The sequence below is a fragment of the Mirounga leonina genome, unplaced genomic scaffold (genome assembly GCF_011800145.1).
Source record: "Mirounga leonina isolate KUSES-001 unplaced genomic scaffold, KU_Mleo_1.0 Mir_125, whole genome shotgun sequence".
NCBI classification, from domain to species: domain Eukaryota; kingdom Metazoa; phylum Chordata; class Mammalia; order Carnivora; family Phocidae; genus Mirounga; species Mirounga leonina.
The window spans coordinates 30030095-30053310 of NW_023270305.1; the positions used below are offsets into that span (position 1 = coordinate 30030095).

General features: G+C 44.1%; 2 protein-coding genes across 2 annotated transcripts; both read left to right on the top strand.

The window, feature by feature from the left end:
* Positions 1-483: 483 nt before the first annotated feature.
* Positions 484-5233, top strand: IL36G (interleukin 36 gamma). The gene is made up of 4 exons (XM_035001079.1): positions 484-617; positions 1092-1196; positions 2113-2252; positions 5024-5233. Exons 1-4 carry the CDS (start codon positions 569-571, stop codon positions 5231-5233), a joined length of 504 nt encoding a protein of 167 aa, XP_034856970.1. The 5' UTR covers positions 484-568.
* IL36B (interleukin 36 beta) lies at positions 2168-21497 on the top strand. The gene is made up of 7 exons (XM_035001080.1): positions 2168-2252; positions 13207-13266; positions 15609-15705; positions 16499-16586; positions 17139-17246; positions 20031-20170; positions 20963-21497. Exons 4-7 carry the CDS (start codon positions 16571-16573, stop codon positions 21173-21175), a joined length of 477 nt encoding a protein of 158 aa, XP_034856971.1. The 5' UTR covers positions 2168-2252; positions 13207-13266; positions 15609-15705; positions 16499-16570; the 3' UTR covers positions 21176-21497.
* Positions 21498-23216: the final 1719 nt, after the last annotated feature.

The following is a 23216-nucleotide window of genomic DNA, read 5'->3' on the forward strand; positions in this document are numbered from 1 at the left end:
TGCTCTTGGGAGCTGTTGGAGCTGTGATTCAGTACCCTGCACTTTTGATAAAGGTTCTCTAACTTTTCAGCCTTCCCTCTTTTCTGTGCTTTAGGGCTCAGGGAAGGGATGGGGCTATGCCAGGCTCTGTGTCTTGTCCAGTACTTGTCTAGCTGCTTCTCACCTTCTCACTTCCCAGGGAGTTGCTGGGATCCTGGCAGAACTGCTCTGCCCCCAGGCAGAAGCAGATGTCAATGGGGGAAGGAGGAAGAGACACAGGCATTAGGCGGCTGTGGGTATTTAAGGTCAAAAGTCACGCCTGGCTTAGAACTTCTAGGAAGATACTGTCACTGGCTGGATTTTCGGGTGGAGGAAGTTCTGCCCCATGTCTCCTCCCTGTCGGTACCTTGAAGTTTTGTCTCAGGAGGTGGCTCAGATTTTCTGACTAGGCTTTGTGTCAGGCCAGGCTTCCCAGCTCCTTGTCCAGAATGAGGATCTCAGTAACTAGTGTCCTGGAAAGGTCTTGGAAATGTCTCCTGACGCTCATGTCTCCTATCACTGTCCCCACAGGTGTTGAGACAACCCCACTATGACATGCATTCGAGGAGTCCCTATCTCTGGAGAACCCTTTACAGCAGGTGATGTTGAGATGGGGCTCTGGAGGCCTGGGACACCTGCACTCATACCTGTCTCTTCTGGATCTTCTGGATATGCCCCAGCATTTTCTGCCCCTCTTTGTGTATAGCCCTTACCACCCAGTGCTCTCCAGCTTTCCCTGGACAGTGAGCTTCTACAGGGTGGGGAGCAGTGCTTAATCTCTGCTCTAACTCCAGACCCAGCACCAAGCCAAGCACACAGTAGTCATCAGAGGGAGTAGCTGGTCTTGACACACATGTCCTATGGGACAGTTTACCCTCTTAGACCATTTGCAGCCCTGGCCCTCCTCACCACAACCCATAGTTTTCCCAGAAAGAAAGGCTGAGCTGAGGGTCATGTGAATGCTGTCAGTTTTGGTGTGTAAACCCTGGACCTTCCTTCCTGAAGGGCCTAGCATCTAGCAAAGCGGCCTAGTTATAATGGTTCTTCATTATTCTTTTCTATTTAAACTGTAGTGAATAAACCTCATACTGGGGAGGTCTCCGACTTGAATCAGCAGGTGTGGATCCTTCAGGGTCAGACCATTGTGACAGTTCCACGGAGTAACAGTGTAACCCCAGGTGAGTGGTCATCCTGTGGCTGCTGCCTTCGAGGCAAGGGAAGGGTCACATTAGTGCACCTGGGATGCTGGCACTGGCCTTTTGTGAAAGGCTGGCTTGACAACAGGGCCCACCTGGAAGGAGGAGAATTTCACACCTGCCTGGGAAGCCATGTCAGGGAGAAGTTTGTCTGGACTAGGATTTAGAAAGCAGAGAGGGTAGAGCAGCCTCCTGGGGGGCAGGAGAGCTGCCCTCAGTAACTAATGGCCTGTCCCATGGAAGAGGAGTATTTTATTCTGCCTGGCTTCAAGGTGTCCTAAAAGGACTAAATGAGTGGGTACAAGAAGGCAGATTTCAACATCACATTAAGCAAAACTTGCTAATGGACAGAACTTTTTTTTTTTTTTTAAAGACTTTATTTATTTATTTGAGACAGAGAGAATGAGAGAGAGAGAGAGCACATGAGAGGGGGGAGGGTCAGAGGCAGATGCGGGCTCCCTGCCAAGCAGGGAGCCCAATGCGGGACTCGATCCAGGGACTCCAGGATCATGACCTGAGCTGAAGGCAGTTGCTTAACCAACTGAGCCACCCAGGCGCCCTGGACAGAACTCTTCAAGGATCAGAGGGGCTGCTTGGGGTTGGAGCTTCCCACCTTCAGGTGTTTACGCAGAGGTATGACAATCTCTAGGACAGGGTCTGCCACCTGTTTAACTCTGTGTGTTTGCTCCATTTCCTAGGGACGTGACTGGTATGTCGTATGAATGAATGAATGAATGAATGAATGAATGAATGAATGAATACAGTAGTTGGCCATTTGGTGGGCCTGGGGTAGCAGGGATGACACTCAAAAGGTTTCTTCCTGCCCCACCTGAAAGATGCTGGCTTTGTCCTGACTTCAAGAGGAAACTGACACCATCTCCCCTCTTACCTTTATTAGTCACTGTCACTGTTGTCCCATGCAAGTATCCAGAGTTGCTTGAGCAAGGAAGAGGAATTCCCATTTATTTGGGAATAGAGAATCCAGATATGTGTCTGTCTTGTGAGAACATAGAAGGGCAGCCCACTTTGCAACTGAAGGTGAGTATGAAAAATGACGTTTAAAAAAAAGGCCAATTTCTTTTATAAGATGTTTATTTGGTAGATAATCTAATTTTAGAATTAAAAAAAGAAATATTCACCTGTTCTTTTTTTTTAAGATTTTATTTATTTATTCATGAGAGACAGAGAGAGAGAGAGAGAGGCAGACATTGAGGGAGAAGCAGGCTCCCCGTGGAGCAGGGAGCCTGATGTGGGACTTGATCCCAGGACCCTGGGAGCATGACCTGAGCTGAAGGCAGATGCTTTAACCGACTGAGCCACTCAGGCACCCAAGAAATATTCTCCTCTTCTTAAACATAGTTAATATTCCTGGATATTTTTGAGTAGTGTACATGCAATTGAGCTATCCTGACCCTCACTAGTTGAGGATGTTTGTCTTTCTTGAATTTTGAGATATTCTCAACCATTGTTTCTCTCTTTCATTCTGCCTTATCTTTCCTTTTGGAATTCCTATGCCTTAGTCATTGGAACTTCTAGATCCCTCTTTAATATCTTGTCTAATTTTCCATACTTTCTATCCTTTCATTGTTTTTGTTTTTTGCTTGTTGCATCCTGGGAGAATTTCTTGGTTCCATTTTCGAAGTCATGATTCCATTTTAAGCTTTTCCTATCTGCTAAATTATTCTCCCCTTGCCGTTTTTTGAAATTTCAATCTTTACTCTTGTTCCATAAACTTCAGCTCCATAAACTTCTGTTTAATTCAATTCAATTTAATTTAACCCCATCAAATTCAGTTCAGTAAACGTGTGAGTTCTTACTGGCCTCTAGCTCTGTTGTGGCCATCTGACATACATTGGGGCACAGAATGGCAGAGAGCCCTGCCCTCATGGGGCATGGATTCTAGCAGGAGGAGAGAAATGGTAGACAATAATTATCAGGATGGGTAAGTTGGTGATGTGTGTAAGAGTGTTATGTCCCCTGGGAGAGCAGGATAGAGAGGTGGGCAGTGCTAGACCCAGGTGGAGTTGGGTTGCCATAGAAAATAGTGCAGCAGGCATGCTAAGATTTTAACAGACAGTAGAAGGCAACAAGAGAGTTAGCCAGCTGGGTGTCAGGGAGGGCAAGGATTAGCAGAGAAAACAGTGACAGGAGTAAATTAGGGAGGAGGAGTTCGGAGAGATAAAGGCAGATCACAAAGGGCCTTACTGGCATTTATAAGGACTTTGCCTTTCAATTTGAGTGAAATGGGGAATTATTAGAATGTTTTTAATAGGAGAGTGACATAAATGGACATAGGTTTTAAAATAATTATTTTGGCTGCTAGCTGAAAGCAGACTGTGGTGGAGGGCAGGGGTAAAAGTCCTATGGGGAACTTCGACGTGATCTAGGTGAGATCTGATGGATGAGGGGATAGCAGTGAAGGCAGATAGAAGCCAGTCTGACTTTGAAAATATTTTATTTAAATTGAGGCAACAGGATTTGCTGACAGAGTGAATGCAGAGTGTGGTGAAGGTGGACTGAGAATTACATTTTCAGCTAAGTCCTGTCTAGTAAGCCGCCTTTCTATCGTGGTTTTGTCCTCAGATGGACTGAGAATCGACCACTGCATTCTGCCATGTGTGGGTCCTTAGGGACCTTGGTGACAGCAGTGTTGCTGCAGTGCTGGAGGTGAAAGCCTGGATGGAGGGGGTTTAAGAGAGGGACAGGAAGGGATAAATCCGAGACAGCATATATAGACAACTATTACAGGGAAATTTCTGCAAAGGGAAGCTGGGAACGGTGATAGGCAATCGAAACAGTTATTTTTTAAGATGGTAGAATGACAGCAAATATGCTAATGGGAATGATGGAGAGAAAGCCAAAATGATGAATTGCTAGAGGAGCAGGCATAAGCTGGGGATGGCAGATGGGACCTGCAGCCCAGTCCTTCCTAGGCTGGACATTGAAAGGGAGGAGGAGGACGTACTGGAGTTTGAAATGAGAAAGTGTCTTTTTATTTGTTAAACACATCTCTATTGAATTTCTCTGTGTTGAGGAATGCAGTGATGAACAAATCTGGCAGTAATGATATTATTGATGGATAAATATACTAAGTTCAGATGGTAATCAGAACTAATGAAGAAAATAACCTGGTAGCGAGATAGGGAGGGGGTCCGAATGTGGCTGAATTACGGACCATTCCTGTGTAGTGGCTCTCTGGAGATCTTTAATTTAGTTAGAAATACTTATTTTACTTAAATACATGGTATATAAACATAGAAAATATACTTCTATATGTGACATAGAAGGCATTTTCTGATTGCTCTATTTACTTTGTTGTTGTTTTTTGAATGCAAATCCTTTGGTTTGTTAGACCCTCTTGTGTCTTTTTCCTGGCACTGACCTTTCTCACATGCTGGCAGTTGGTCAAAGACTAACACGGAACTTTAGTTAGAGCAATGGTGTTTGCAGGGCGGCGGCCCTCACTGCTGCGTCTTTGGTGGGAGAGGTCCTTGGTTTTTTGCTGCAAATCTGCATCTCCTTCCTTTTCCTCCGCTCGGCTTCTTGTGTGAGAAGAGTTCCAACTCATTGTTCGAGTGTGCCCACGTGTTCATTAGCCTGTTCCTGTGTCATTCCTCCTCTGTCTCTGGATTTGAGGCTGGGGGCTGGGAAGGTGAGATGGTGTGCTCACTCTGCTGATCCTAGGCCTGTTTTAATAGAGGGATAAGGCTTTCTCGAGCTTTGGAACATTTACTGATTGCGTGCAAGTAATGTTGAAGGACTCAAACAGCCTCTGCTTCTCCTGCGGGGCCTTCTCTGTCATATTTTAGGAGGAGGAGTTACTGGATCTGTACAACGAAGTCAAGCCCGTGGAGCCCTTCCTCTTTTACCACTCAAAGAATGGCAGGACCTCCACCTTCGAGTCCGTGGCCTTCCCTGGCTGGTTCATCGCCTCCTCTGACAGAGGCCACCCCATCTTCCTCACTTCGCACCAGGGGGGAGTGTACAATGTTAACTTCAATTTAAATATCAACGCTTGAACTCAGGCTTGAGGGGGCAGCTTGGTCAGAGGTCTTTGTGTTAAATTTTCGAGTTCCCAGTGTGCTTTCCTCTATATTATCTCAGGGTCACTTTCACATCAGTGCTGAGAGGTGGGCAGGACCCTGTTATCACCGCACTTTATGAATGACTTCATGGCAACTGAGGCATAGAATGTGGGCTCAGACATAGGAGGGAAGGGTGATGTGATGTAAGGTTCTGTCAGGCCGAAGCTGTTCATCCCACAGCCATCCCACCGTATGAGTACGAGAAATGTCAGGACCCAAAGACATTAGGGCATTCCCTGGGGCTGGATATGGAGAAGGCTCAGAGCTTATGAATCTTACCCAAGACCAGGTGACTAGTGCGGAACTGATTGTTTTTGTTTTGCTTTGTTTCCTTTCCTATTTGGAATATATTTTCCATATAGTTTGTATGTTGCTAGTATATCTCAAGTTGTATAATGTATCCTTTTAAAGGTTAAAGAACTTTTAAAGATAAATAATTCTTAATAATAGTTAAATTATGTTTTTTCCTAATTCTAATATGTAAACATAAGGCCAAATATAAACTTCATGTTTTTACACAATAAGAAAGCTAAAACTAAGATATAAAATGAAATAGCAAGCATAGTAAACTGAAATTAGCAAGAGTAATTGAATGAGGATAGCTCTGTGGGTGAGCCTGGGACCGGGGCTTAGCTGGGGGGAGGAGGACCCCTGTCACTGCTGATAGGCTGGGGAGGAGATGATGCATGTAAAAGAGAACTATTATTTCACTACTTTCTGTACAGTCTCACAGCCTTGATTTCTTTGCCTCTTCTAGACTTTTCCTTTTAGGCATACTCACCATCCACATAATCCCTTTAAAAACTGCAGGAAAGGTCCCTTTCTCTGGAACAGAGAGCCTCGCTTTTTCACCAGCCATGCTTCAGATGATGTATTCTGATGAAATCTGTTGAAATTAAATCACTGATTGTGAATTTAATTGTAGAAAGATGTAGCTCAGATATGGTTCTGTATATAATACATTTCTTATTTTGTCTCTGATGTTACAAATGCAGAAAATTCTATTTGCTTAAATACAATTTCCAAAATAGTACCAGTAAATTAAATTTTTTTTTCTACTTTTGGACAATCAGACCACATACTCTACTAGCCAGGCCAGTAAGCAATCAGTAAGCACCGATTTAATGCAAGGTCTCTTGATTCTTTAAAGTTTTCTTCTTCAATTACGTATAGTTTTAGCATTGTGGTTTTATAAAAAACAACATTAAAATGGGCACTGAGCTAATTCTGGGATATTAAATAGAAGACTTGGTTATTGAATATTTATGACTATCCTCACTGCTAATAAATGGTGGCAGTGTCTTACATCTGCCAATTTACATTGTTACATTGTCGGTTGTTACATCTGACAGTTGGGATCCAATGACACATTTGCTTGTGACAGGATTATGGTCTGAGTGTTACAGCATCTCCAGACTACTACAGGCTGTGTGGTGATTCCAATGTCCCATCTCTTTTCTCTACCACCAAAACTGTTCATGCAGACACTGTGACACTTTGGGTTGTCACTTGGCACAGATTTGAGCCCAAACAAAGCTCAAATATGAGTCTTGGTGCCATGTAACTGGCTATCCTGATGATCCAGAAGAGGTTCTGATAACATACTGAGAGTGTAATCAAAATGGAAACATAGTAATCTCATAGTTTGTGGAACTGGAGAACAGACTTCCAGGGATCCCGTGACTTATCCGTCACATTTGAGAAAGACCACAGCATATGAAATTGTGGAAGGCTCCTGTGAGTAGCAACATCCTCATTTTCAGGTTTATGGCCTGGTGAACATCTAGTTTTCACACATTTGAATATCAAATGCTCTGACATTTGAGTTCTGGGAGCTCCAGGCCAACATTCCTTGAAGGATTTGGTTCTTTTGGGTCTTTAGCAATGGAGTGGTATAAGGGGCTTGATGCATTGTGTTGGGGGAGGTCATCGAGAGGATATGACCACCAGTTGACCCATGAGCTGGACTCTGGCAGTTGGAGGCTCCTTACCCCCTCCCCTGTCCTTGCAATGTGTGTGTTCTGCTTGCCTTTCCTGCTCCCAGAAGCTGCCCCAAAGACATAAGCCTTGAGATAGTGATGTGATGTTGAGATACTGGTTGGTATATGTGGCCCAACCCAGTTAAAGCCTCTCTCTATATTTTTAATATTCTAGAGATCTACTTGTCTTGCAGCCACTCAAAGACAAGCGTTGTATGTGAGTTTCCTTGTTTATTAAATTTGCCACCTACCGATCTGGGGTGAATCATCTCTTTCCTTTTGGTCTCAATCCTGACCCCCACATATGAGGACCAGTTTCACATTATACCCAGGAAGCTCCTGAGGAGGTGTAATCTGACAGATTACACTGAGAGAAGGGCTTTGGATTCTGGTAAGGAATTAAGAACCTTGTCACCAAAATCACAACTGCAGTGAAACTGTTGAGTGGGATGTTTTTCTGCTTTGGGAATCATATCTTCTGGCACCAGGACTGCTAAAAGACCAAAGACTGCTTCCTGAAGCTGGACCTGATGGTACCGTCCCTGAACTCATGAACGACTGGGCATGAGGGACCGAAGATGCTACCTCCAGGACCCTGAGAACAGTGGCTGTAATAAATAATTCTTCATGTCAATAAAACATTACTTTTTCTTTCTCAGACTTTAAAAAGTTGTTTAAAAGAACATTCTTCCAAAACAATACATGTCTATGATTAAAAGTGATATTCTTCTGCCCTGATCCTGTTTCTGTGATGTAACTGTTAACTCTTTTTCAGCTCTTTTTTCAGTTTTCTTCCATGTGTCTAGGGATATATTTACTTCTATTTCTTGAGTTACCAACTTTAGACATTATCTTTTCTACCAGACAGATGTCATTTGCCTCTCTACTGTACAAAAATCATATGCCCTTTATCTGTTTGCTACAAGTTAATAGAAGTAGTAAGTCAAACAAAATTATATTTATAGAGAGTTAGATGACCTTTGGGTGGGCCCATTAGACAATGCTCTAATATGACATTGAAAAGGCACACAATAATCCTTTTGCCTTTTTCAAGATTTGGATAACTTTTCTGAATGACATCATTTTCCTTCCGCCTTTTCTTTTCATGGGTAAGGAAAGGGGGGATCGGGGCACCTGGGTGGCTCAGTCGTTAAGCATCTGCCTTCGGCTTGGGTCATGATCCCAGGGTTCTGGGATCGAGCCCCGCATCTGGCTCCCCGCTCTATGGGAAGTCTGCTTCTCCCTCTCCCACCCCCCTGCTTGTGTTCACTCTTTTGCTGTGTCTCTGTCAAATAAATAAATAAAACTTAAAAAAAGGAAAGGCGGGGATCCTTGGAAGTGGATATGACTTGCTGCGGACTGCGCTGACATTTATTAGAAGGACTGGAAGTATGATGATCTTGATTTTTGGTCTTTCAATTTCTGTCTCCTTGTGTTGGGGTGTTATGAAGCACTGTGTGAGAAATCAGCAACAATTACCCAGAGCAAGACAGCAGAGCAAAGTATGAGCCACCTCGTTCCCATCATTGGGGCTATCCTTACCTAGCAGGGTGTCAGCAGATGACCCAGCTAGGGCGGAACACTCCTGGCCACCTAAACATTGTTATGTAATGGTGTCAGTGCTGAAATATATTGTGTATCTGTATTTCTCAAACTTGAAACAATATCAGAATCATCTGGGGTCTGAACTAAAAGCTCAGATGTTTGGGCTCACTCTGGACCTAGTAAATTAAAACCCATTCACCTCAAAATTCCAACTTAGTAGGTTTAGAGCAGGGCCTAAGAATATTTTACTAAGGGCCTTAAGGAATAGAATGCACTCCCACTGTTTATATGCCCATCATGTCTGTTTTAGGGTAGTTGGCTAATGTCAACTAGCAGAGTGGTTTTATTTGCTTGGGTATCCAGTGACTCTTCTATGGTTGATGCTTTCTGGTGGGCATTAACATATAATACAAACACCTTCACATTTATGTCCACTCCCATATGTCCATCCACATGTCTTTACTCCCTGTCTCCTTATCTTTCAGTCTTCTGATCAGCGAGCCACTCATTGACTACTGCCCAGGAATCTGTGTGTATTGTTCCTTTGGGACAATACCAAGTGAATGACCAGTAGTATTACTCCCAGCTACTCCCATTGAATTATTTCCTCTCCTCACTATTTTTCAAGGCACTGCCAAGTGTGGTTGTAAAATAGTTGTGATCCATTTTTGCCTTATAGACCATAGTGAGCTGACCCATGTGTAAATAATACTTGGGCTTTTTTCTCCTCATTCAACTGGCTATAGGAAGACCCTCCATACAACTGCAAATGCAAGCTAGGGGAAGGGCATTCGTACAATTGTGCTGGGTGACGGGGGGGTCTGCATTACCTGCTCATATAGCTTACATGTACCCTCTAGTTCTGCTTGGATTCAATTCTGGATTGAGAGTGAACAGCTGCTGGGCATGTGTCTAACTTTATTGCTTGGTAGTCTGACATAATTCAAATCAAAACGGACAGTTTGGGATGAATGGTCACTTAGTGCCTCATATATGTGTTTCTCCATGAGGGCTCAGTAACACACAAAGAGCTATTTCTGAAAAAAGCATAGAATTCTCTGCTATAGAGGGCACCAGGTGGCTCAGTTGGTTAAGCATTCTCCCTGGGCTCAGGTCATGATGCCAGGGTCCTGGGATCAAGTCCCATATCAGGCTCCCTGCTCAGCAGGAAGTCTGCTTCTTCCCTTCCCCTTGCTTGTGCTCTCTCTGTCACTCTCTCTCTCAAATAAATAAATAAAAATCTTTTTTTAAAAAGATTTTTATTTATTTATTTGACAGAGGGAACACAAGCAGGGGGAATGGGAGAGGGAGAAGGTTTCCCGCGGAGCAGGGAGCCTGATGCGGGGCTTGATCCCAAGACCCTGGGATCATGACCTGAGCCGAAGGCAAGACGCTTAACGACAGCCACCCAGGCACCCCATAAATAAATAAAATCTTAAAAAAAATTCTCTGCTATAGAGAATTTTCTGCTTGATGCCCCTCCTTTATTATTCCCCAAAGTGAGCTTTTCCACATGATGAGCTTTAAATTATCTGGGACTGTTTTTGATTTGCCTTTAATCTGGAAAGAAATTTTGCAGAGTGTGGAATTCCATTGCAAGTTTTTTCTTTCCATGTTTGAGATAATCATTCTACTGTCTTCTGACTACCATTGTTATTATCAAGAAGTTAGTTGTCAGTCTTTTGCTTCCTTGAAGATAGTGCCTTTTTATTATCTGTTGCTCTTACTAGCTTATCTTTGTCTTAGATTCTATGCAATTTCAGTCTGATACGGATTTCTTTTTATTTACTTGGGATTTATTGTGTTTCTTAAATCTGTGAATTGGTGTCTTCATCAGTTTGAGGAATTGCTAGCAATTCTTTCTTCAAATAGTGCCTCTGCCCTACTTTATCTTTCCTTTTGGGACTCCAATAAATGTCATAAGCCTTCTCACTTTATTCCCCACATCTTTTCCACCCTTTTCTGTATTTTCCATCATTCTTGTGTCTGTGCTATAATTTGTATTTCTTCTCATTTATTTTTGAATTAATTAATTCTCTCTTACTCTTTTTTTGTTTCCAGATTTATTGAGATATAATTGACATATAACATTGTATAAGTTTAATTTGTACAAAGTAAGGTGGTTATTTGATACACATATTTTGTTTGTTGTCTACTTGTGTGTTCTTGTAGTTCACTGAATTTCTCTAAAAGGATTATTCAGGGTTCTTTGTCAGACAGTTTATTTATCTCCATTTCTTTAGGGTCAGTCATTGGAGTTTTATTAGTTTTCTTTAGTGGTGTTGTGTTTCCTTGATTATTTGTGATCCTTTATTGATGTCTGTGCCTTTAAGGAAGTAGGCACTTCTTTCAATTTTTGTAGGCTGGCTTTGGAAGGGAAAGCCCTTTGCCAGTCAGCTTGTCCAGAGATTCTAGGTGGGCTTGCTGCTGAAGTTCTCACAGGCATGTCTGGTGCCTGGGTCACCAGGTGAGCAGACCTGGTACTTGGGTCCATAGGGGCCAGTCTGGTGTCTGGGTTCACTGGGTTCACAGGCCCAGTGCCTGTCTCTGGTGGTAGGCCTGGGACTGGGGTCTGTGTAGATGGGCCTGATGTCTGGGTCCACAGGGGCTGGCCTGGTGGTGGGGTGGCCCTGGAGCCTGGGTTCATGGGAGCTGGCCTGGAAGCCGGGACTGTGGAGGCCACCCTGAAGCCTGGGTCCATGGGAGTTAGCCTGTAACCTGTAGCTTCGAGGGCCATGAGGGCCACGCTGGAGTTTGGATCCATGTGGGCTAGCCTGGAGGCTGGAGCCATGGGAGTTGGTCTGGAGAGTGGGTCTCTAGGGACCAGCCTGGTGCTGGGGTGGGCTGCTAGCCTGCATCCATGGGAGCCCACCCGGAGCCTAGGTTTATGGGTGTAACCTGTCTAGAGCCTGAGGCCATGGGGTCTGGCCTGGTGCTAGGGCAGCCTGGGGGCCTAGATCCACGGGAGACTGCCTGAACCTTGGGGCCAATGGTACCAGCTTGGAACTGGGGCAGGCCAGAAACTTCATTCATGGGAGCTTATCTGGAGTCTAGATTTGTGAAGGCTGCCCTGGGTGCTGGGGCAGGCTGGTAGCTTGGGGCCATGATGCTAGGGAGGGCCAGGAATCTGGATTAGCAGGAGGCTGCCTGGAACCTGGGTTTGTGGGGGTCTGCCCAGTGCTGGGGTGGACTGGTAGCCTGGTTAGAGCCCATCAGAGGTCTGGGGCCATGGGAACTGGCCTGATGCTGGGACAGGCCCAGAGCCTCAGGCCACAGGAGTCAGTCTGGTGCTGGTGTGGGCTGATGGTAGAATCCACTGTGAAGTCAGTTCCTTACTTCACTCTCCTCCCATGAGTTGGATGTCTCTACCTTGGCTTGGTTGGGGGTTGGGCAATGGGAGTAATGTGAAACTATGTTTCCTATCCTTTTTTCAATACATCTTTTCTTATTTCTGTGTTCTACCCAGGTGCTGTCATCCCTCACCTGGAATTCTTAGCTCTTGTGGAAGTATTTTTATGTATGGATAATTGTTCAAATTGACATTTCTGGGAGGCAGTGAGTGCTAGAAATTCCTATACCATCAGTGGTACTCTCTAATTCTTCCTTCTGCTGTGTGCTGTCTGTTGCTAAATACAAGTTTTGGTTTATATCATTTTATTTATTGTGTTATATAATTCTAGAGATGCTGTTTAACTCTTCCAAATCTGCCACATTTCATAGTTTGCTATTCTAGAAAAATATATCCATGTTTGTCATTTGCTTCTTAAATATGGTTAGGATAGTTGTTTTATGCTCTGTGTATAATAATTACAGAATCTGATGTCTGTGTATGTTTCTGCTATCTTGCTTTGTTTATTTTTTTGGTTCTTGTTCTTGTGATCTTGTTTACTTGTATGCCTGGTAATCTTCAACTACTTGTGGCTTGTTGCCTTTGTAAAATTATTTAAGTGGCTCTGCCCTCCTCTAGAGAGGCTTTCTCTTTGTCTGGTAGAAAGTGTTTGGTCTACATTAAACCAGTTTGAGAGTTCCTGGCTCAATCAAGCTGTGAGTACTCAAAGTGGAAATCCTCCAGAGGGCCTGTCCACAGCCACAGCCTTCCAGGAATTACTTCTTTTCTTTATATCTTTCCCTCCCCCACTTTGTTCAGTGCCAAGACAGCCCACTTCATGGGTCCCAGAGATTGGGGAAAGGTAAGAGTGGGTCTAGATCTGGTTTGCTTGTCCCCCCTCCAGTCATAGGCAGCTCCTGAGTCTTGACCTCTTTTTTTGTGTGTGTGTGCTCCTGTGACTAGAGTATGGCGTGTGTGTGTGTGTGTGTGTGTGTGTGTGTGTTATATCAGCACAGAACATATACTTCAGTAGTTTTAATGCTCCTTTATTTCAGATCCTGATTCCATAAGTCTGGGATAAACCCTGAAATTCTGCATTTCTGACAAGCTTCCAGGTGATGTGAATGATACTGGTCCACAGGTCACACTCTGAATATTGAGGATATATAGAACAAGGACTGTTCCATTTAATAACTTGGCAATATGTGAACAATAGCCAAATTGAATGATGGGAATTGTGCTATAGAAGTTGGGAAGGAACTGAGGTGACATGTTAGACCTTGACGTGAAGTGAAGATAGATATGGTGGACAAAGGAATGAAATCCCAAGTTGGATCCAGTTCTGGTTACCTGAAGAGAGAAGGAGGGCTATATCTCTAGATTTTATTCCTATGGAGTTCTTTTCTTACAGAAAGAGAAATTTCCTTCACATATTTGACCCAGTGTCCCTTCTCAGGATCATCCACCACTTGGTGGTAAAGGATACACCTCCATACTAGGGAGACATAAGTAGAGGTCTTGGGTTATCTGGTATCATCAAAGCCCCCATCACCTCAACTAATGGCACTGGCTACATGGAGCTCCATGTATTTATAGGATGAAATAATGAATCTGAAAGGATCCACGTTTTATTAGCTGTGATCCTGAGTGAGTTTGCGTGCATCATCCATACCAATGTATCTTGAATATTTGCTTCTTTGTACCTTATGGCAGGACATTGAATCTCTCTCCTCAAGATATCCAAGTGGGTCTGGTCCTACCTAAGGAGCATGGGGGTGATGCCATAGGCTCCAGACTTTCTTCTTAGAGTGTGGAAATCAACTCATGCTAATGGATACCTAGGGCAACTCCTCATCATAGCCACAGATTGATTCTGAATCCTAGTTTTGACTCAGAGACACCTACTGCACATTTAGGTGTGGGTGCTTCATGATTCCACACTCCTGAAGGAATGGTTATGAGGCCAGGACAAGATGATAATGACCTTTCACATCCCACTGTGCAGTGGGAATCCCTTGGAACTATATACAGTGTGAACATGAGGGTGTTAGGTTGTGAGATAATTTGATGAGGTAGCACAAATGTCAAGAGCTAGGATGAGCTATTGGTGGTCAAAGCAAAAAGGCTGGTAGAGACAAATAGGCTGATCTGGGGTCTGGTGACAGACATAGAAGACCTAATTGCTTAGTTGCTTAAAGACTTAGTTGCTACAGGAAGCTGTCGTGTACTGGGGGCTTTGCATACTCTTCTTTAACCCACACAATAATCTAACAAGGTACAATGCATTTCATATAGTAATCATTTGAGGATCAGAGATGTGAAAGGACTCTGCCAAGGACACAAGTCTGAAAGTTGCAAAGCCTAATTGTGAACACACATCTTTTGAATATAAGTCTCTGGCTTTTGAACACAAGTCTCTGGCTTTTGAACACTAAACTACTATCACAGTGTGGGTTCTCCCTGAGAAACCCTACCATTGTCCCACCAGAAGCTGGGGAGGCTGGGACATTTATCCACGAGCCCTTTCCCCCATTGGTTGAGGTTGCCGCTGAGATGAGTACTCTTGAGGTATGAAGCTGACAGGTGCTGCCAACTGTCACAGTGACAGCGAACTCAATTGGCCTGAAGGGATTGGGGCAGAGTATCAACAGCATTGCCTCAGCTTTCCTTCATGTAAGACCTAATGTGTGTCTGCTAGCTCAGAGCAGTGGAGCATGTGGGAGCCAGGCTCCCTTTACCACTAATCCAGGGCAGTGATCTAGAGTCAGTGATAGGCAGGGTGTACAAGAGCTGGCTTTGCCCAGGTGAGGCTCCCTTGAGTGGAGAAGCAGCATGCACACAGACTCTGAAAAGCTGGAGAAGCATACACTGGGGCATTTTTACCTGGTCTGAGATTGGCAGAGAATATGGTGACTGTGGACCAGGAGTAGTTGCAAGCTACACAGGTCTTAGGGGACCCACCCCTTCCCTAGTCTATATTAAACCTACTAGGGGCTTCCACTCCTAGGAATAACATTGCAGTATGTCATTTTGTAGCAACAGAATCCAGTCATGGGCCCTGGGGCAGTCCCATAATGTTTCTTTCCTCAAACTTGGTGTTGATGACTGTATTTCCTGGTTATTGCTCTTAAGGGCTTAGCATGCCCTACTTTTTCAGGGTGAATAGACAAGTCATAGTGATGCTTGGTTGATATTTACATAAAGACTCACTGAATCCTCTGGCACCAGGAACCAGCAAATTTGAGTGTCAGGCAGTCCCAGCCTAAGTGAGGCAGACCCTCCTTCCTTCCCCATGTGGATAAAATGCTTGGGACCTGTTGGAGTCAGTCAGAGCACCTGAGTCCAGAGGAAGCCATAGTCCATAATAACAGATTACAGGTGCAGCTTGAAGTCACAAAACCTGTTGACCTTTGATCTTCTCTTGCATCTGGGTCTCTGGTTTCTCCTGTCTTTTCAGCAAAAGAACTAGGAGTCCTAGACAACTTTCCAGAGCCCTTGGATGCAGATAGAACCTTAACTTTGGATCCAAGGACAAGAGTATCTCTTGGACAAAGGTAACTTCAACTCAGATGCCATTTGTGGGGAGTCTTGTTTCACTGCTCTATGTCTAGCCTTGGGGAGCCTTGGGGGGGGCCTTGGTGGAAGGCACAGGGTGCTGGAGGAGCTAAGCCTTCTTCCAAGAGTGCAGGTGGTGATTTGCTTACTCCCTGTCCAGTGATGACTATTGAATCAGGCCGTGAGGATCTTGAGGCGGGGAGGGATGTGAACAGCTGCCTCTCACTATGGGGAGTTTATGGCCTTCTTGGAGAACTGTCCTGGTTCCCTAATCAGAAGCCCAGGGACGGATGGCTCCTGACAGTCAAAACACATAATGGAGATCCTAGTGATGCCTCTTTGGATGAAGAATGGGTGAAGATGGGGGTTATAGAGGCAGATTTTCTGCCAGTTATTTAGTGGTGTTCAAGCTTGAAGTCCGGATGAGTGGTGACTCACCAGCCATATGGGAAGCTAGAATGGAGATAGATGCCCGGTGTCCCCTCCATTCCTTCCTTTAAATCCGGAGACTTGTTGCATAAAACAGTGCCTGAGGTGATGCTCTGGAACCTCCTAACAATCACAAATGTGATGGATGGAGGGCATCCCAAGGCCATCAGAGTCTGGAGAACGAGGACTACCCAGTCAGGACAGAGATGGAAGTTTCCATTTGGGGTTTTCTAGCGTTGGATGTGCATCTGGGACAGGATCTTGGGGCAGCTTTCTCAAAAGAATTTTTACACAAAATTCCAGGGTGGAGGAGGGGCGGTGAGAAATTGATGACATGTTTTTCTTCTTTCTTTCCCCCACAAGACCAGCTGCTGACAACCTCCTCTGTATCATCTGATCTACCCTGTCCTCTTCACAGGAAGCTCTGAAACCGTCATGGCTACCCCACAATGTGAGTGGTGAATTTCAAACCAGCCTGGAAATATCTCCATCCTGCCTCACCAAAGACAATAGAGTACCGGGCCCCTATCATTTACTCAGTTACAGATGCATTTATTGCTAAAATATGCAGATTGCAAAACCTGCATTTGAAAATCTGAGAGCATTTAGCTCTTTTCTTATTATGTATGTTCAGAATTATTATTTATTTCAATAAAGAGGGTAAAAAAAAACAAGAAACATACTGATGACCAATTTGAATATTTTTGGTTTTGTTACTACCCAGAGACTATCAATCAGAAAAAGACAAGTCACTGATATCCCTAGAAAAAAGACAAATCTTGAAAATCTTTTGGGGACTATAAATGCAGGTAGATCCTTACAGATGCTTTGATCCACAAACCAGTTCCTGCCTTATTTCTCTCCCTTTCTCCTTATAGCCACTCTTTCTCAGAGCAGTAAGCCTACCCCCAAGGATTCAAAAACCTTTATTACCAAGATGCAGCTAGGGTCCTGAAGTTTATAATAACCTCATATGTGTTTTGTGTTTTCTGTCTTCTCTCAGTGGTAGATAGTCCCAGAATCTTTGGTGTTTATGATTCTCAACAAATGGTATGGATCCTGAAAGAAAATTCATTAATAGCAACTCCTTTTAGCAGAAATGTCAGACCTGGTGAGTGACAATCAAAGCCACCCTTTCCTCTAAAAGGGACACCAGCTCCCCTGGGGTTGGGGCTGAGCTTGCTTGAGCCTGGCCTTGGGCCTTTCCTACTTCTGGGTGGGAGCCCAATGTCCACAGGAAGGACAAGGAGGCTCTCTTCCACAGAGGAAACCCTGCACCTAGAGATGAGGGTGTGAGGGGTTGGCAGTTCTTATCAAGAGAAAATGTCTTCAAATAAGAAGAGATTATCTACTTCAGCAGTTGACCTTCTCCTTGGAGTTTCTCTCCTTTAAATTTCAACCATATCACTACCTATGTCCCCAGAATCAAACTTGATCATCTTTTCACTATCAAACCTACACACTTTCCTAATTTGGTGTCCTCTCTTCTGATAATGGGGGATATTCCTTTCTCTCAGCAAAAATCAATCTGTCTCAGCTTCTTTCCCTTTTGCTAGGACTTCAATGTTTGATTTAATTCTTTTTTTTTATTAAAGATTTTACTTATTTGTTTGACAGAGAGAGACACAGCAAGAGAGGGAACATAAGCAGGGGGAGTGGGAGAGGGAGAAGTAGGCTTCCTGAGGAGCAGGGAGCCCGATGTGGGGCTCGATCCCAGGACCCTGGGATCATGACCTGAGCCAAAGGCAGACACTTAACAACTGAGCCACCCAGGTGCCCTTGTTTGATTTAATTCTTCTCTTCCCTGCATACTCCACCTTTGTCTGTCGGCTGGATCCTTTCTATCACTGACAGACATGCTCTAATATAATATTTCTAAGTTTAATACTAAATACCTTCTCTTGATTCCCACATTTCATTCTTACTACCACTCTTTTTTCCCTGTATACCAATCTCTATACAGTGATATGTACTAGTCGTAGCCAAACTTCATAGAAGAGCTGGCTATACAACTTGTTTCCACTTCATCTCCTGCTCACGCTTGCATCAAACAACCTGACTTCTGAACTGTTCTCTCAAGCTCCCCTTCCCAAGGTCACCAAATATGCTCCTCTGTCCTCACAATGTTTGGTTCCTCAGCTGCAGTCAGCATAATCGATAACTCTTTCTTTCTTGAACACCCCCATCTTCTTCTTCTGTAGGAATAGTCTCTTGGCATTCTCCTTTCCAACTCCACTTTCTCTATAAAATCTCCAAATGCTGGGGATCCTCAGATCTCAGTCTGCAATCATAACCTAACCCCACTGAAGGGATTGGGAGTTGGTCTCTTAGATTGATGTATCACCTCTATCACTCTGACATTTATGCTTCCAACCAAGAAGTCCCCTCTGGACAATTTACCCATGTCCTCTCGATGTCCCCTCAGACATCTCTAACTTCATCTATCCCAAGCAGAATTATGGATCTGACTTCTCAAAACTGCTGATGAGCCCAGTCTTCCCCATCTATTAGTGGCATTACCATCACTTGTTTCCTCAAGCCAGAAGTGCAGGAGACATCCTTGATTCAATCTCTATCCAATCCATCAGCAAAGACTGAGGAGTCTCTGTGCAAAATATGCCTTATTTCTAAGATAATATAATCTCTCACCTGGGCCACTGCCATTACCTCCTCACCACCCTCCCTCCCCCTTCATTTGTGTGGCCTCTCATCCATTCTCTACAAAACATTAAGAGTGACCTTCTGAACGATGTTAATTGAACAGTATCATTCCCATGTGTTTGTGTTTTGGGGGTGCTAGGTGGGGGCTAGTGGGGAGATCTCAGGGGCACCGGTCTTCTTTCAGAGCCACATAGGGGCCTTTACCAATCCTTTCCCTGTGACACTCTCCTTTCAGACCCTCTCCAGCACTCATGCTTTCATATACTAGTTTCCTCTTAACTTTAAGGTCTTGGTTTGAACTTCACTTCTGCAGAGAGGTCTTTCTTGATTCCTCTATCTAAATTTGGTCTCCTACTGTCCCAGGCTTTGGTCCCTTCCTCCAAAGCAGGCATTGCAATTTATTGTGGTTCTGGTCATTTCTCTGCTTACATATTTTGGTCTCATTTTCTGCGAGGGCCAAGACAATGTCTGTCTTATCCTCAGCTAAATCTCTGGTGCCCACATGCAGCCTTGTCCTGAGTGGGAATTCAATAAAGAAAGTTGACTGGAGAATTCTCAACCCCCTGCCCTGAACGATGGATGCAGAGCACCCAGGTTCCTGGGCTAAATTAGTTGGGAATTAAATTCAGCTGATAGCAACAAAAAGCCCACATAACTGGGACTTAACTAAGAAGTTTATTTCTTTCTCATGAAAAAGAAGGCTGAGCAGGCAGGCTGAGGCCAGTATGATGGCTCCACGATACCCCCAGAGTCCAAAGATTCTAGCTTTCTGCTTTACCAAGCTCAAGTTCTCCTCAACCATCAACCAAGTATTTGAGGCTGGCAGTAAGAAGACACAGGGTATAAGAAAGGAGCTTCTCCCAGCTGAGTCAACTCCTTTTAAAGAACATTCTTAGAAATCCCACACAACACTTCCACATTTATCTAATGGGCTACAACTTCAGCATATGATCAAATTTAGCTGCAAATGTGGTAGGGAATTTTATTTTTATTTTTGGGACACAATATGCCTTGGTAACAACTGGGGTTCTGATATTAAGTAAGAGAGTGAAAATGGGCTTCAGATAATGATGAAGGGTCTCAGCTCCATGGTGAATGGGAGCTCCCTCCTTCTGAGGGAGTCCTGACTGCTCAGCATCCCCCCTGGCTAGGAGGAGTAATGTCAGGCCAGAAGGACTGGACTTTCTGCTGCCTGGGACCTGATACCTGTTTCCATTTTTCCTTGTGTTTCCAGTCAGTCTTGATTTAACAACATGTACAGACAAAGAATTTCATGATGCAGGAAAAGGCAATCCAGTTTACTTGGGAATCAAGGGCAACCATCTTTGTCTCTTCTGTGCAGAAATTCAGGGCCAGCCTACTCTGCAGCTTAAGGTGAGTGATCATACAGCTAATGAGAGAAGCACTGTGAGATGCACTTTTTATTTCATTTAACATATTGCTGAATAAAAATGACATTTTTTCAATCCTGGATTGTTCAGTTTAGGGAAGGAAATGTGACTTGGCTGACCCCCAAGTCAGTGGGCATGGGTGTAACACTCATTTGAATGTAAGAGCATTCTCCGAAAGCTGGAGGGTACACCCATGAGAATGTTTCAAAGAGGCCAAGGAATGGTGGTTTCTTCATCCTCAGTTTTCTTTAACTGACTCCCAGAAGTCCTCCAAGATGCTAGGCTGCTCCAACTTAAGCAAAGGCCACTGCATGGCAGAGGAGACGGGGAGATTGTTAGTCTGGATTTTGTGGATTATATGCCTGTGGTCTCTGTACCGAAGGTAGCATTTGTAGTTATGAAGCGAATCCTTCTGGTTATGATGAACGCTGTAAGATGTCAACCCACTTGGAGGCTGGGAATCTTGTGAGATGCCCGCACCTGCAGATGGGTGCCCACCAGGAGCACCCATAGAAGAGACTTAAGCTGGTCTCCGTTCTCAGGGAAGATAGTGCTGTCTCAGAGAATCAGAAACACCTGGTGTTATGGGATGCTGGGATGGAGCCAAGCTATTGGGAGCCAGCGGGCTGTCTGTCTTGACACTTTGGTGTCCTTTCACCTGCCTTTGTCCCTGGCCTCTGTCCCTCCCTTTGGGGAAGCAGTCAATCTCAGGGCTGTGTTATTTAGACCCTTTCTCTCAATAATCCTCTCTAATGAGGCTTTTTCCTAATCCTAGGAGAAAAAGATCATGGATATGTCCAAGGAGAAGAAAGCGCAGAAGCCCTTTCTCTTTTTCCATAGTAGGGAGGGCTCCACCTCCACCTTGGAGTCTGTCTCCTACCCGGACTGGTTCATAGCCACTTCCAAAATGGCAAGTCAGCCTGTCATTCTCACCAAGGAGAGGGGCAAAAATTACACCACTAACTTCTATTTAGATCCTCAGGACTAAATTCAGCCTGGGCTGTGGGTGGCTGATTCCAGGACAGAGGATCAAGCAGTCAGAAAATCTTCCATTCCAAAACACAATAGGTCATCTTGAGAGACCTCCATATACTGATGCCCAACTGTAGTCCACCTCATTCTCATCACCCAAAACCACCTCTTCCTTTAGACATCCATTTCTGCACCATGTTTCCCCTGAACATCATCCTAGTGTAAAACCCGAGTGCTTTTTATTCTTTCCTGATCTTGTCCCACCGTCCACTTATCTGCCATGTCCAGTTAAATCAACATCCAAAATGCTTCCTGTACACACCTCTCTCTTCCTTTTCCTTCTGACGACCTATGGCCTAGCGATGTGACTTCCAAACATTTTTGTTCATAGAACCCTATCAATAAAAGAGTATTATCTGTTAATTCTCTGCATGTTTATTATAAATATTATGGTGTGTGTTCCCAAATTAATCTAAAGTTTTTATCTATTTAAGTAATCTCTACACCCCACATAGGCCTCAAACTCATGACCCTCAGATCAAGAGTCACATGCTCTTCCGACTAAGCCAACCAAGTGCCCCACCAAAGATGAATCTAAAAGATAAGATAGGGCGCCTGGGTGGCTCAGTTGGTTAAGCGACTGCCTTCAGCTCAGGTCATGATCCTGGAGTCCCGGGATCGAGTCCCACATCAGGCTCCCTGCTCAGCGGGGGGTCTGCTTCTCCCTCTGACCCTCTTCCCTCTCTTGCTATCTGTCTCTCATTCTCTCTCTCTCAAGTAAATAAATAAAATCTTTAAAAAAATAAATAAATAAAAGATAAGATAATGTGAAATAAAAATTTTACGTGTCTTCATCATTATAATGGATTCATAATATCACTAGTTAATAATTTGACACATGACACATACTTTAGTTAAGATTAATTATTAACTGTAGTGAATTTAAATCAATCCATATTTCAGAGAATCACTTGTATCAGTTTAAATTTTTTTCAGGTGACTTCTCAGAACTTATTGTATTGTCTTTGTTTTTACTTACAAATTAGCTCAAAGGAGAAGTACCAGCTTTGATATTTTCCTGTTATTATTCATGTTTTCTGGAATTTTAGTCAAATCCTTAACCAACAGTTTCTTTATTGGGATACTTTTAGGTCAGTTGTCCCTTTGACAACAACCCTTTGAGGGTTACTTTATTTAAAGCCTGTAATAAAATCTCCAGATTCACTTAGCCAGTCACAAGGAACTATAATTTACCATAATATCCTGCACATGAATGTGAGCATGATGGACTCACTTCCCTCAGGAGACCTTGCCCTTCTCTGCATATGACAAGCAGTGGTATCAGGTTTTGCAATGTATACCCATTGCTAACTAAGTTCAAATTTCTTACCGAGACATAATCTCTTCCCAAACCTATCCTTGTGGCATTATCTCCTGGTGCCTCGCTGGCCATGGTCCTGAGACGACCCTTGAATTCTTCCTTATATCCTGTTCGCCTGCCTCTTACTCTAGTCATTGCTGTGTGACCAGCTCTGAGAAGATGTAACCTGATATCATGTCATCTCAGCTGCACCAAGCATCTGTCTCTCTCTGCTTGGGGGCTCCTAGGACACCTTGGGGAAAGACACTTGCAGGAACTTGCTTTGCACTCACACATGCACACACCTGGAAATGAGATGGAGCTGCTTATGAAGAACCCTTGACCAGTGTGGGGTAAGAGTGGGTGGGTACCTGCTATTCTCTTGGGTTCTTCAGGCGCACAATTCTGAGATGCATTCTACCTACAGGGTTCCTCAGAGGGTCCCAGGAGAATTGAGTCATAGTCATCCATGGCAGTGCTGAGCTCAAGAGCACACTCTTGTATTGGCTTATCTCATTTCCCTGCTTCGGTTTCTCCATGCCCCACTCCTGTTCCCTGGGGTCACTTCTCATCATCTGAATGCAAAACCCTTGTCTCAGGTTCTGCTTTCCGGTGTAAACCCAGGCTAAGACAGATTCAATCAAAGAGAGCTTCTTTTCTGTACCAGCTACACCCAACACGTTGGATTTCTTCCCTC

What these genes read in the sequence shown, in the direction of transcription:
- IL36G (XM_035001079.1), top strand. Translation starts at nt 569, where the DNA reads ATGACATGCATTCGAGGAGTCCCTATCTCTGGAGAACCCTTTACAGCA. An exon ending in TGGAGAACCCTTTACAGCAG is followed by an intron (nt 618 to 1,091) that starts GTGATGTTGAGA and finishes TTTAAACTGTAG; the next exon opens with TGAATAAACCTCATACTGGG. An exon ending in AGCCCACTTTGCAACTGAAG is followed by an intron (nt 2,253 to 5,023) that starts GTGAGTATGAAA and finishes GTCATATTTTAG; the next exon opens with GAGGAGGAGTTACTGGATCT.
- IL36B (XM_035001080.1), top strand. An exon ending in TAGCAGAAATGTCAGACCTG is followed by an intron (nt 17,247 to 20,030) that starts GTGAGTGACAAT and finishes TTGTGTTTCCAG; the next exon opens with TCAGTCTTGATTTAACAACA. An exon ending in AGCCTACTCTGCAGCTTAAG is followed by an intron (nt 20,171 to 20,962) that starts GTGAGTGATCAT and finishes TCCTAATCCTAG; the next exon opens with GAGAAAAAGATCATGGATAT.